This window comes from Aythya marila (assembly GCF_965140915.1).
Source record: "Aythya marila genome assembly, chromosome: 2".
In the NCBI taxonomy this organism is placed as follows: domain Eukaryota; kingdom Metazoa; phylum Chordata; class Aves; order Anseriformes; family Anatidae; genus Aythya; species Aythya marila.
The window spans coordinates 42,840,929-42,854,922 of record NC_139043.1 but is presented as its reverse complement, the minus strand read 5'-3'; the positions used below and the strand labels follow the sequence as shown (position 1 = coordinate 42,854,922).

The following is a 13,994-nucleotide window of genomic DNA, read 5'->3' as shown; positions in this document are numbered from 1 at the left end:
ACTCACAGGGAAGCTAAACAATTTCACATTAATGTGCAATTAATCTAATTCATCACTGCACTAATTAACCATTGATACCTCGAGTTAAAATGGGTGCCTGTCAGAAGACTCTTTTGGGACTTCTTAGTCTTTGTCTGCCACACATTCTAACCTTCTGACTGTTCTGTTGTTGCCTGGCTTGGGCTCCCACTTTGGAACATGTCATAATGATAGATACCATTCTTTGAAATAGAGAAAATACTTCTCAGAGGGAAACCACTATATTTGAGCAAAATTACTGTCCTTTAGAACATATAACATACAAAAGCAATGCCTGTGTGCCTGCGACATGCCTAGGACTTATACTGGATATTGGTATTATTAACTTCAAAGAGTTTCACCACTTCTATTTATCCACATGGATTTTACCAGCATAAAAGAGTTAACATAGCCTTTTCTTCCATGAAAAGAATTAATGTGGCATAATACCAGGTTACACGTAGTCCCAGCTTGGCCGAGAAATTGAAAAGAAAGAGCAAGGCACAATCTTATACCACTTGACACAACAGCACTCACGGCATTCTCCCACTTCCTCCTTTACTTCTCTGTTGAACAAAATGATGAAAGGAGGCTCAAAGAGAATGCGAGTACATTGGCATACCAGGGAGACAAGCCCATATCATCATCACAGAAATGGCAGCTGCAGAGACGCTTACTCCCTATTGCTTCTCCCAGCATGGTGCAAGTCTGGACGATGCTAACTACAGATCATGGCTAAGCACTGGAGCCCATACCCTCAAAGCTATGACCTACACTGGCATTTAACTGGAAGAGAGATATGGGTAGCATGTAAAACACCAAGAAGAATGATAAACAATGACCACAATACATCTAGTCCTCATGATAGTAAATTCTCTCAGATTATGATACCTAAAACTCTCCAAGCTCTATTGTACAATCTTTACAACAAGCTCATTTGGCTTCTAGCAAAATCACCTCCAATATTCAGAATGAGTGTCATTTATATACATTATTTTCTTTATATTATCCTAGGGGAAACATCCATGGTTACTATTCACTGACGTACAAAGCCCAGAAGCTCAAAGATGTGCACACCATGCACAAAGTCCCAGCAAAAGGCTTCTTGGTTTAATATCTGAAACTGAATTTTGTCACCATCGGAAAAATGGTCTGGATTTACTAGCTTGGAAAGTGGAGGCAAAACAAAGAAAGGAATAAAACTAGTACAGAGGGCCTGAGAGCTATCCCTAGAGAACTGCACTTGCTTGTATCATGAACAGTGGTACAGATCAGAAGTAGGTTTGCTGTTGTGAGTCCAAATCTGGGCACGAAGCCCTAACTCCCATGTGGTAGCAGAAACAGCACCAAGGCTACCTTTACCTTTCCAGAACAATTTCTTTCCCCCTCATCTCCCTGCCCTAAGCACTGACTAAATTTGGCCCCATAGTCACCTTCCATTTAAATCAATGTCACCAAGGGGTTGAGCACCTGTGAAGATTTAGGCTGAAATGTTATCAAATCGGATATCAAGTGAAGGCTCAGGCATGTGAACTGGGTGCTACTGTCTGCAGAAGGCAGCATGAAAGCAGGAGGACTGCACAAGTTTTTCCCTTCAAATTCTTATTATTCCTGTGCTGTTTCCGAGGGGAAGATGTGGCCTGTCGCAGCTTTATCTATCATGCCAAGAGGCTTTGCAGGTTGAACTTGGAGTGGGAGTTAGCGAGGGAGCTAATACAGCTTTGCTACTTCCACAGACATGAATCAGGGAGAATTGGCACTGCGTCTACCTGTCTATCAGAAACACTCAAACTCCTCCTGACAAATGTCCACCCCCTCCTCTCCCTGAAGTGAGACCTGTGACAAGCACCAGGAAACCCTCATTGCCTCCAACACTTGATCCCCATTCAAAATGAGTACACCTTGAGCAATTCTCCCCTTTCCACAGGGAAAATTTCTTCCAGCAGGAAGAAATGTCAGTGACGCAGTGCATATAATCACGCTCATCCCAAAACACTGCTGGCATTCCCTGGCCACTGGAGCCAGGGCTAGCCAGGAGCAGTCCCAGCAGCATAGATGGACCAGCTTTACCACAGCAGGTTTCTCCCACTACCTGCCACTGGGAAATATGCCTCGAGCCCCAACCCTGTCAGATGTGGGACATCTGTAAATGTGACGCCCACCCTCTTGGCTAGGGGCTGGCAATAGACTAGCAATTTCCAAAGCTGCAAGCAGGAGCCTTTTATTGATCGCACTAAAGAGGAAGGCTATCAAGCTGGGAGCTGACACAGACTCACATCCTGTGTGGATTGGGCAAAGAGGGGGTGCATAATGATTTACAGATTGTCGTACTGGAAAAGTACAAAGGCTGTTTGAAAGCAGCCTGCTTGTTGTGTGAATCATACGCAACCCTTTTGTCCCACCACTGAGATCAGTAGCAGGGTGTCAAACCTGTGACCCTCAGCTTTGAGCTGAAGAAATCATTCAAGTTATCCCGGACCAAGCCCTGGATGAAGACTCCACACGTGTTTTTTCTAAGTGTTACAGAGTTCTAGGAGGCAGAAGTAGACATCTGATATCAAGGGACACAATTTTCTTCCCAATTTGAGACGTGTGTGTGGTGCATAGAAAAAAAATACATCTTCCACACATTTGCCCACTCTGAAAAGCACAATAGTGAAGGGCCACACCTGGGATTTTGGAAGTTAGAGACAGGGTTTCTCCTGGACAACAAAGTGATGTTACAAAAACTCTCTGGTAACTTATTTAAAAGGCAGGGAGTGGGAAAGCTGTCAGCAGACATCCTTTAACTAGGTACATTCAAGGCTGTAGTGAGTAATAAAGAATAACAAATTGCATTTAAACCACAGTTAGAAGAAGTGAAATTTCAACCGGTGATTTCCACTTTTCTTTCAGCAATGGGTGATTTGATAAGAAAGCCTACCGTGCTGGAAGTGCATCTCTCCTTGGCAGGTAGTCCAAAAAATGATCATTCAGTGGTTTCACTAAATAACAGCTCAGCACTCTTTCAAAATTCCTCTGACTCTGTTGATATATCGCTGTGTTGCACAACTCATTTCCATCAACCTACTATGAAGCAGTCAAGGAATGTTCTGTGTTTATAGTATTGCATTTCACTGTTTGATTTCTCAATCATGTAAGAAAAAGAGGTTGAAACCATACTCTCAGCAATGTTGCAGACACCACTGATTCTTAACAAGAAGCTTTTTGACACACACTGTTGAATGCATGGACTTATAACAGTCTTATTCAGTCTTATTCTTATAATTTATACTGGTTTGAGAAGAAAACAAGGCCATGAGGTTACAACCTGAAAACTGTAACTCAATGATCAGTCTGCTTAACCTCTTTAGGAGCGAAATCAGTTTAGGAAAGATACACACGATTAGATCTAGATTTGTCTCTGTACTGAAAAGCTTAGGTCAATATTACATTCTTTATAAAGACATTTGATCTGAAAAGAAAGCATTACGGCTAATAGAATAAAAAATGAATGGCAAATACTGTTAGAGCGTATTCAATAATGAGCTATTACTTACAATAGCTTGGAAGTTTCTAACTTCCAGGATGTCAAATCTTGGTGTACTTTTATACACTGATACATAAAAAATAAATAAATAATAATAAAATAATAAAAAAAAAGTTTGAACTTTCTCTGCAAAAGTAATTTAAAAATAATTATGTTATTAAGATGCCTCACCAGTTACAGTTGAGGAGGTGTTAATTAGTCAACCACTTACTCAGACACCTCAGTGAGTATATCAGGAATGAACATGGGAGAAAAAAAAATTAAAAAAAGAAAAAAAATAGGACAAAAAATGCTACATCTCACAGACCAGAAGTAAGAGTCACTAAAAATCTCCAGAGAGCTGGCAAATGATATTCAAACACCTAACAAAAGACTTCTCAAACAGATTCATGAAAAACAAGGACAGAGCCCAGAAACAGGCTCCCTATTCAGTGAGGATGCAGTACAGATTAAAGGTAATTCAGAAGCAGCTCCAACAGGACAAGGACTTTGCCTCCATTTCCTGCATGAGTCATCAGACAGCAGTGGCAAAAGCAGCTTTCTGGGAATGAAAGTTTGGGCAGAAGGTTGAATGCAGTCAAAGGAGATGAAAAACCCAAAGAAGTCAATGAACTCATGGTGTGGGTGCGAGAGAAACAAGGAACCAGGACTGGATTTTCTCTACTGGAGAGTAATGGCAGAATGGCACATGTAATCACCGGTCCAGAGGCCAGGACTAAAGGGTATTAATGAAGATGGAACATAGATAAACCAAAGATAGAGCTAGCTAACCTCATTTTTTAAAATAAAATGACCTATTTTCTAGACAAAGGACATGTAGCAGATCTAAGCTCTCTGAAGGTCAATAAAATATTTCTGTTAGTGCTACACCAGCAATTACTAAACTTTGGGGATGATAAAGAATTAAGGTAGGGTCACTAAAATCTCCATAATATATTTTTTTTTCTCATCCAATATATAATGCCCTTGAATAATAAAACTTTGAGAAATGACGAGGTTGCAAGGCACTGTCAGCAAAGTGGCAGATTGAACTATCATACAGGAAGAACTGGATTAAACCGAGTAAGGTGCAATTTCATGAAGATAATTAGGCTAATAAATGCTTTCCTTTACAATACAGGAGCATTTGCTGGAAAACTACAAGAAGAAGAAAACCTGGGTATAGCAATGAATTACAGGATGTCTGCATTACCAGAGTCATGTGCACAAGGGAAAAAGATGTTATTTTATAATTTAGCAAAGTACTCCCAGCAAAGAGAAGAAAGTATGAATGCTGTTGTACAAAGAGTTGGAATACTATAAGCACTGGCCCAGAAAAATTAATTCAAAGTGGAACAGATCCAAAGGAGGGTCAATGTGACAGCCAGAAGTACAAAATTGCTAAGTTACTGCAAATGCACAGCGATGTTGGCATAATTAGCTCAGCAAATGAAGATGCAGGTAAGATTTTTGTCTATAAATTCATGTGGTGAAGAGAGAAGATTTATTGAAGGTAAGGGAGAATGTTTGATCAAGAACAGATGGATGTAAACCGAACAAAAGTACCTTCAAGTTGGAAATTGAAAATGCAATTCTAAGCCTCAGAGCAAAGGTGTTCTGAAACAAGCCTCCTGATAGGATTAGCAAGAGGCAAAAAATCAAACTAATTAATCAGGTTTGGGAAGGGATTATATAGCATGCTTCCTGGATAGAGCAGGAATCCTGACTCATAAACTAGTCACTAATTCCTTAAAGGACAATATTATAATTTTTTACACAACTCCTGTGCTAGAAAATCATGATGTAATTGAAAGTAATATATACATTAGCTAATTTCCCTTACTTATGTAAATTGGTCCTTGAATACTCTTGCATAACATAACGGTAATTTATGGTCTCACTTTTTCTAAGAATTAGGAGTGTGCCAGAGTCTCCTTCATCAACTTTTTGCTGCAGGCATGATTCTCTTCTCAGTCTCACTGTTTCACACCTATGTAACTCAATTTTCTTATGTGAAGTTAACTCTTGATTTGTACCAGGGAAAATTAGACCCGACATTTCTTTTTGTAGCTAGGACAGCGTTATTTTACTATTTAACACGACAACCCTAAATATTAATAATATAATTGTGAGGCTGTGTTTAGATGCTCTTGTTCCACCAGGCATTTCAGAAGCATTCAGTAAAAACTATTTAGTGGCATGACAGTTTTATAATCTAAACAGATGGGATTAAAAAAAAAAAAAAAAAGAAAAAAGAAAAAAGACAAATGAGAAACTGAGACTGAGAAAAAAGATGTTTTCTCCAAGGTCATGCACCAGATCAGTGGCAGAAATAAAAGTATTTATTACTAAGTGCTCTAACTCTATGTATATCCTCTGAAACCAGTGCAAAGAAAAGCTGGCTCAGGTCAAAAAGGAGCTCTGGAAAGAATGATTATTGCTATAAATAATATACACATAATATATTGCTATACATAATAGATTATTTATATAATATAATATTTTATATTATTCATATTTATCATAAATATATAAAATATATAATAAATATGTAAATATATAATAATTTATATAATACATAAATATATATAATTGATTTTATATTTGATTTTATAATATATTGCTATAAATAATATACACATATAAATGAATAAATATTCATGATTTCTATTTGGATTTTGCTTCCAATGATAGTGGAATCCTCTGGGACAAAAACCTGTATGAATAGCATACTTAAAATAATTGCAATAATTTGCAGTTTACACCTTGATTCTTCATTACGCCTTCCCCTCCAGTTGTGTCTAAAAAGACATTTTGTTGTAAGCCTACAAATTGACTTGATCCTTCAGTAGCAGGAATTCACATATACAATAGTGAGAGGTTGTGCCTGTCCTTACAGTTCTTTGGAGAAGGGATGCCCTCTTCTCCAAAGCTGCCCAGTGCCTCATCTGTACTGGCAATGCAGATTTTCTGCAGTGCAGCGATGGGATTTGGGAAGCCCAAAGGAGATCCAGGTCCCTTTCTGCTGGAGAACTGTTCTGCAGCAATATCCTCTATCCTATATTATCCACACTATGGAAACAAGAACCGTGTCTCCATCATGGGAACAAGACCCACCACCGCGTGCAGCAGGCACCAACAGTAGATTACTCCCAGCCTTGTCACCAAGTAGTGTGAAACCTCTGCGCTGCCAGAGCACAGAGCTTTTTCAAAGCTTTTCGCTGCCTGTGGCAGATGAAATGCTGCCTTTCCTTTCTACCCTCACAGAACATGCATATTCGGCAATTGCAGTACACAACCATCTGTGTTGCAAGTGGGCTTGTGTCCTGCTTACGACGTGAATATCAGACAAACCTACATTTGCTTAAACAGGAGTAGCAAAGCTGTCACTGCAGAAGCTGAAATATTACCATCAGCTTCCATACAATGGACATTACTGAAAAAAAATAAGAGATGGTCCATGATGGAGGATAAATTTGACAGGACTGTAATATACATGTATCACATGCCTCTCTAGTTCACAGCACACATGTATGAATAACCATAATGCAATACACATGGCAAAATATTTGATGGCGAGCTAAACTGAGAAATCATCTGACAAATTTATATCACATGCTTACCTAACTCACCACTCTGCTGAGCCCATTGCTTTCTGCACACTCATTAATCTAACTCTTGGACTATAATTAATACCATGTGCTTACGCAGTCCATCACTCTTTACTGATTTACAAATGCTGCCTACTTATTAATCTACTACCTGGACAATAACTAACATGGTGAGTGCTCATCAAGTGAGGATTTTTTGCTCAAAATGGCAAACACTATATATGAACCCTTCAGTCTATGTTCAGGTTTTTGACTTCGTGTAAACTCAAAACCTTGTGTAAATGCAAATGTACATGCAACCAGAGACATACACAGTATATGTGTTATATGAAATAAACATATTATTAGTGATTTCCAGTCTTAGCAAATGCGCATGAAGTTGGAAAAGTTAAAATAGATGGCAGGTTTTGTACAAAATTAGAAATTGATTTTTTTTAAAAAATGCACTACATTCTTCCACAGAAGGTACTCTAATGTCTATTGATTAATATCTATCTTTTAAAAAATAGCCCCCTTTGATAAACCTTACTGCTTTTAAACAGTTGTCATGTTGAGATTTTTCTTGACAATGAGGGTTGACAGTTAAGGTTGCATCTTTTCTGTTAAAAAGAAATCAATATTCCGTAACCACTACATATCTCAACCAGAAATTCCCAACTTCAAACTCTCTGGAGTACCTTTCAGATTTAGTGTCAGCCTTCTTTTCCAAATATCTTTTCCATTTACATTTATAGATTCATATTAAATATAGATATACATGTTTTTTTCCAGTAATGTCTTTTAAAAAAATTTAGACTGATGGTTTATCCATTTAGTGTTCATATTATCCATAGAATACTTGAAGGAAGATAAATTTTTACTAGAACTCTTACGACTTTTTAAGGTAAAACAGCAATGTATGAGTTCCTAAAATGCAAGGGCTCGTCTACTGGAAACACTTGTGGTTCTCCTGTGCATGTTTCCTAAGTGAATCCATATGTGGTGTGTTTTTCTGCCATCATAAAACAACCCAATTTCACTAGGGGGCTCTAGCAGAGTGTCAAAAAGGGTTGGAAATCTAACTTGGATAAGGCTTTTTCTGCCATTCATATTAATTCATTTTAATTTCTACAACAGCAGAACAAATGACTACAGCAATACTTCAATGGGATTCCAGAAGAGCTGAATAACCAGACATACGAGCCCCTACACTTGACCACAGTGTGTGACTTGGGTGAATTGTTTGCACCTAGTTCCTTTTACAGAGCTGTGAGCTTGGGTTACAGGCACTGCTTTTCTGTCCTCTGCAGGTGGATGCCTGAGTACCTTCCTTAACACCACAGCACCTGGAGCTGAAGAGGGTCGGTAAGTGAGTGCTCAGCTGAGTTTGAAATTACCCATTTAGTAGCAGAGACAACTTCTATATAAGGCCAGTGCTGGGCGAGAGGCAGACAGAAATGACCTCATGTGAGCCTGCCTGTCCCAAAGGAACATTGCCAATTACTGTCTTGATTATCAGAGTTATAGAATTGGCAGTCCTTGATTTTCTGCCTCGGGAAACACTGGAATTAAAATTGTTCAGCAGAACTTTGGCAGTGGTATTTGGTTAGTTATTTCAACCTCTAAACTCTTTAGCCTTAAAAGTTCAACTAAGTTCACGTTCAAAGGATCTCTTAAAAATACACAGCTAAAAGTTAAAAGAATAGCTGGAGATTCCAATTTCCAAGGATTATTTCCTGTTTACTTTTCATACCATCTAGCTGAACTCTCACATTTCATCTTGGATGCAGGACTCAGCTGTCTGCAGAGGACATACTTTGTTCCCTTACGCTCGTACACCGAAATGCAAGATGGACTCCTGGCTCGGTTTGCTGAAAAGGTAGAGCAACAAACGCGAGGTAAAGAAAGCAGCCTTGGGAGAGGGACACCAAAGGGAGCACAAGGAACTTCTTTGTTCAAGAGCGTAGGAATCAAAACACTGAAACTGCTCTGGTATTTTGGGTACTATCCAAAACAACAGAGTCGCTAGTGAGAAAATGAAAACTGATATATTTCAGTTGGACAGTTTGTACTTTTTATGCTACATTCATGCACAACAATCAAAAGGCAAGATTCTGGAGTCGTTACTCAGCCTAGCTTCTCACTAAAGCAGGGGTTTTACGCTGCTTATGAAATAAGGAACTTTTTTGTTGGTGCTTTTAAAGACAGACAGACTACATTCAGCCATGGGCTAGAGGAAGGAAGACAGGAAAAAAAAATAATAAGGACGTTTGTTAAGCCATTGACCTTTTGAAAAGGGCCGTAAGGCCTTGAGAAATGTCCAGAAGAGAAGTTCTCCCAAATGCACTTTTATCAATAGTAGGTTTTTCCATATGCTGCCCTCCTTGCACCTTTCATGCACCCACTAGCATATTCTTTCTCCAGCTATTACGCAGAAACTGTTCAAGACTGACAAGAACATGTGGGGGCATAGTTTTACTGGAAAATAAAAGAGGATAAGTGTAAATCCAGTATGCAGTGTTAGGGAAGAAGAGCATTTCTGTTGATTCACTAAAAAAAAAAAAAGCCTCTAGAGAGCAAGAGTACACATGATTTGAAATAAAGATTTGAATCAAAAAAGTTTTACACAAATGTCACTGTTAATAAAAATGAAGATTATCTATACATGAATTGAGTTTAAACAACATGTTTCTCAAAGTTTTCGCTGAACCATAAGATGGCCTTCAGGGACTGTAGGAAGAACACATAAAATGGCAAATATTATAAATCCCCAGAATAACTCTTATCCCATTTATGTTTTGATTCTGTCATCGCTATCCATCTACCCTTATCCTAAGGCAGTAATGAAATACAAGACTTCTTTCAAGTAGGGATGAGTTCACACTGTACTTTGAAAGCCATAGTTAACTAAACGGAGCCCAGACTGTTATCAGTGGATTAAATGTTATGCCAGTATGAGTCCAACTCCACGTAGCCATATTTCTTCTCCAACTCGTCTTCTATTAAAGCTAGCAAGAGGGACTGTGGCACGTGGAAAAGCAACAAAACTGGCAAAAGTGAGTCATTCTTATTTGGACAGAGTGAAGTCAACATGGTTATAAAGAGGTTAAGGCTCCATTGACAAAAGATGCATTTCCAAAACTGAGTCACACAGGAGCCTAAAGGTAAATTTTTCATCATGTTCACGTGATTCTGGAATTCTCATTTCTAAAACCCTGAAGGTTGTGCAAGCACTAAGATGTGGGAGGTGTGACCCTTCTATTCCAGCATAATACTACTTATTCTGAAACAGCAATGCAACCTCAATGTATTTGTTACTAACTTTACATGGCTTTTAGTAAAAAGCTAGCAAAATTCATGGAAAAAAAAAATCTTTTTAAATTGCAGCTGCTCTTTCACATTAAGCTAGTGTATCAAGGTTAAAAGTTACAGGGAAAATCATGAGTAAATTATCCTCTATTTTCAGAGTCCTTGACTGCCCCATCTGACCTGGGAAATTTTTTCCCAGTATTTCTGAACATTGTTTTCTCATAGAATATCATTTTGGTTATTGTCTGTTTTTAAGAAGATCACAAAAGTAAGACAAATGAGGCTGGGGAAGGGAAAGCAATATCTGCACATACTTTCCAGGTAATATATATGTTATTGCTATCTATTAGGGCCAGAGGTTTATCTGGTCATAGCTGAAAAGCTACAGAAGAAATCAGAAATATAATCTTTTACCATAGTGTTGTTTTTTGGATTCACCAAGTAAATGAATACAGAATGCACACATCAGGAAGATGTGACTGAAATTGATATACGAAGGGAAATAAATGAGCAACATCTCTGGCAGGCCACCCAACTGTGGGGGGATATTTGTGAAGGAGGAGCAAGGTGTTTAAATGACAATGAACACAGAGGTGACAAACGAGCAGGGACAGGCAGCCAGAGAAGAGGCAGGCAGAGGCAGGGTTGTGATGCTGTGCAACACAGCTCTTTCCCTCCTGTTGGCAAGCTTGCCAGCCCAGGAGCAAGCTGTCCTGTCTGTGCATGGCTCTCTGAACGAAAAACCTCCTTTGTCTCCTCTGCAACATGGGCCTGATTCTTTTTCTGTCACAAGGGAAACTATGTGGTGTTAAATTATACATAAGTATCAAGTAGGAGCTTCCTTCTGAAATGAAAAACTAATCATCCAGTAACATAATTTAGTGGATATTTATAATCAAAACGAAAAACTAACTGTCGGCATTTGTGCAATTCATACTGTGCTTGCTGTAAGAGTTCATCTTTATTCAGAAAGAATAATACAGGCTTAACAAAATGTTCTGGTTCCTGGGGCAAGGGGAATGTAATTTTTATCTACACTGGTTTCCAGTGGGACATCATGCACTGCAATCAATCATCACATAAAATACTGTGAAGTAAAGTGCTAGCAATTTAGATAATAATATGGCAAACTAAGTTACAAGAAGAAACAAAAAGCTAACCAAATTAGAAATTTCCCAGTTTCATCAATTCATTGGGTCTTACATTCTGACAACTTTGTCATAATATTTTCTTCATACTTTTTTAAGCTATGGAGCTGTCTAGAGTAGAGTCTATAGTTAGGCATGAAACTAAAGTAAACTTGGAATAGATACTTTCTTCATTTCCTTTCAAAAGATAGTCTGTTGTGTAGTAATTCTCTGACAATTTTTCAGACATTTCTAATAAAGAATTCAGATCTGAATGAAATCTCAGGAATAGTAGTTCTGCCTTTCTGCTTTTATACTTTTCCAGTACTAAAGCCCTCATGTCCATTTATTTAAGAACGTAATCTTGGGAAACTGAATGGAAAAAAGTTTCCGTGAAAAGACTGGAATAGCTACAGACAATAGATGGAGGTAACCCATAATGTCAGTGACACCAAAACTGAAGAGTTAAACTTCTTATCCACTCTCCCTCTGCTTTTCCACATAAAAGCACATATCCTTTCACTGATACAACTCTCTGACTGGCAATGAACACCAATTTAATTCGGCATGTTGAGGATGCCACTCAATATAGAAACCGTTTTTCTCTTCACAGCCCTTTAGGAAGGGGTAAATACATCCAATTACCACACCAAAATACTCACTGCTTCTCGTACAGAACATAAATGTTTTGCTGAACATGGTCAAACAATATTCAAACATACATTTAAACAAAAACTGGAATCGGTAAAGTGCTTAGGTTCTTCCTGTTAGAAGGGGAATATTTCTGCAAGGATCAGAGATCCTTTGGCTTCCACAGGTCTGATGACACATTATATCCACACCTCTAAGATTTCTTGTGGTCTGCAGTTAAATCCAAATATTAGCATACAGAATTGATTGTTTGATATATCTTGGTCTCCCTACAAGGAGCACAGTAGTAGCTTTACTCCACTGAGATGGAAACTTCCACCAGGGTCTGCAGAGAGGTGCAGCACCACAGTGGTGGTTATTGGGCTTCCTGCAGATGGTCAGTCACACACTATGGTCATTCCCTGGTTAGAGAAAACTGAAAAAATTCAGACGGATGTGGTAGAGCAGTTCAAAGTGGGATGAGAATCCTGAGCTACTAAACCAAATATGTAGGATAATTATATCTATGCTTTTGTATAGCTAACTCCCAACAGAAAATAATAGACGTTACTCTATTATGAGGTCAAAATATTTGAACACAAATGAATGTAATGAACATCCTAACTAACACTTAATGAGCAATCCTAAACAATACACCTTCATTTTAGTTTTACCAACCTCACATAAATCAATGTATCAGTGCTTAGGTGGAATATACATTTGAATTTTGATTAATGGCACTGTTGAGTGGATCCATGCCTGAGAAACTAATCAAACGTAGGAAACAAAATGAAAACAATCTGTAGGCAGTGGGGTTCAGTATGTTCTTTCCTTCAAGTATATCACTAACATTAGGGAAAGTGCATCAAAACTCTTCTCAGAGGTAAACAAAAAATCAACAACACTGTTTCTAATAAATGATGCTAAGAGTTTAATGCTGCTTTAAGTAGTAGTTATAAATTGATGAAAGATGAAAATTTACTCAGAAAAAAAAAAAAAAGAAAAAAGAGTTGACTGGTCAAATCATAAAGCAGATTCAGATTTGGCAGAGATTCTGTAAGACAGCTGTGCTTCACCCTTTTCCAGTACTTGAAATGCATTACTGAGACATTGAGGATCCTTTAAAGTATATACAACTACAAAGGACTTTTTTGATGGATAAGCATATAAGGGAGGGCTAACATGTGTTGATCCTGACAATTCAAAGTATGCAGGAATGTAGCTGTCTTGCAGTCCTTGAAGCAAAACTTCAGAAACTATACTTTAGAGATAATTATTTTCTTATAATCAATGCAATTAGATAATATATCACCCATTCCTCCCTTTTCACTAAATCAAATCATGTTCCTTAAAGATGCAGAATCTTTACAGCAGAGGGCTCTTGTCAAAGGGAGCAGCTGGCTGCTCTTAAATGACCTAGGACTTTAATGTGGCTGACAAGCAGAGTGAGGCTACGGTGTAAGCACTTTTATCTGGATATTAGAACATATCCACTTACTGTTGGTTGCATAACATATGGCGGATGAGGCATCCATGAAGTACTCTGGACCTGCATATCAAATACTTTCAATTAGCACAGAAAAGTTTAAAACAGAACTCCAATAATTTACATGAAAACGTTATTTATATTGCAACTACAGAACTCATTTTGGTAAAAGACTTAAGGTATGTAACTCCATGCAAAAATCATTTATGTTTCATAAAGTTATTGACATCGGAAAAAGCTTTTAAATTTAATTTGATAATGCTCCACCAAAGTCAGAAGTCTGAGAGATTGCACCACCAATATGATGCACAGTTTTATCTCTTAAA

The 13,994-nt window shown here is 38.1% G+C and overlaps 1 protein-coding gene and 1 long non-coding RNA gene across 9 annotated transcripts in view; one reads left to right on the top strand and one right to left on the bottom strand.

Moving 5' to 3' along the window:
- Positions 1-13,994, bottom strand: part of RBMS3 (RNA binding motif single stranded interacting protein 3) — a gene marked incomplete at its 3' end in the record, with an annotated part of 697,589 nt that overhangs the window by 58,431 nt on the left and 625,164 nt on the right. For all 8 annotated transcript variants that reach the window (XR_014317039.1, XR_014317040.1, XM_082754887.1 and 5 more), the window contains one exon: positions 13,681-13,731. Coding sequence is in view for 6 of the 8 variants with exons in the window: in XM_082754887.1 (XP_082611013.1) it covers positions 13,681-13,731 (51 nt within the window). The remainder of the gene's footprint in view (positions 1-13,680; positions 13,732-13,994) is intronic.
- Positions 4,883-9,041, top strand: LOC309875467. The gene is made up of 3 exons (XR_014317041.1): positions 4,883-4,987; positions 8,427-8,481; positions 8,907-9,041. It is a non-coding gene; the product is annotated as an uncharacterized lncRNA (long non-coding RNA).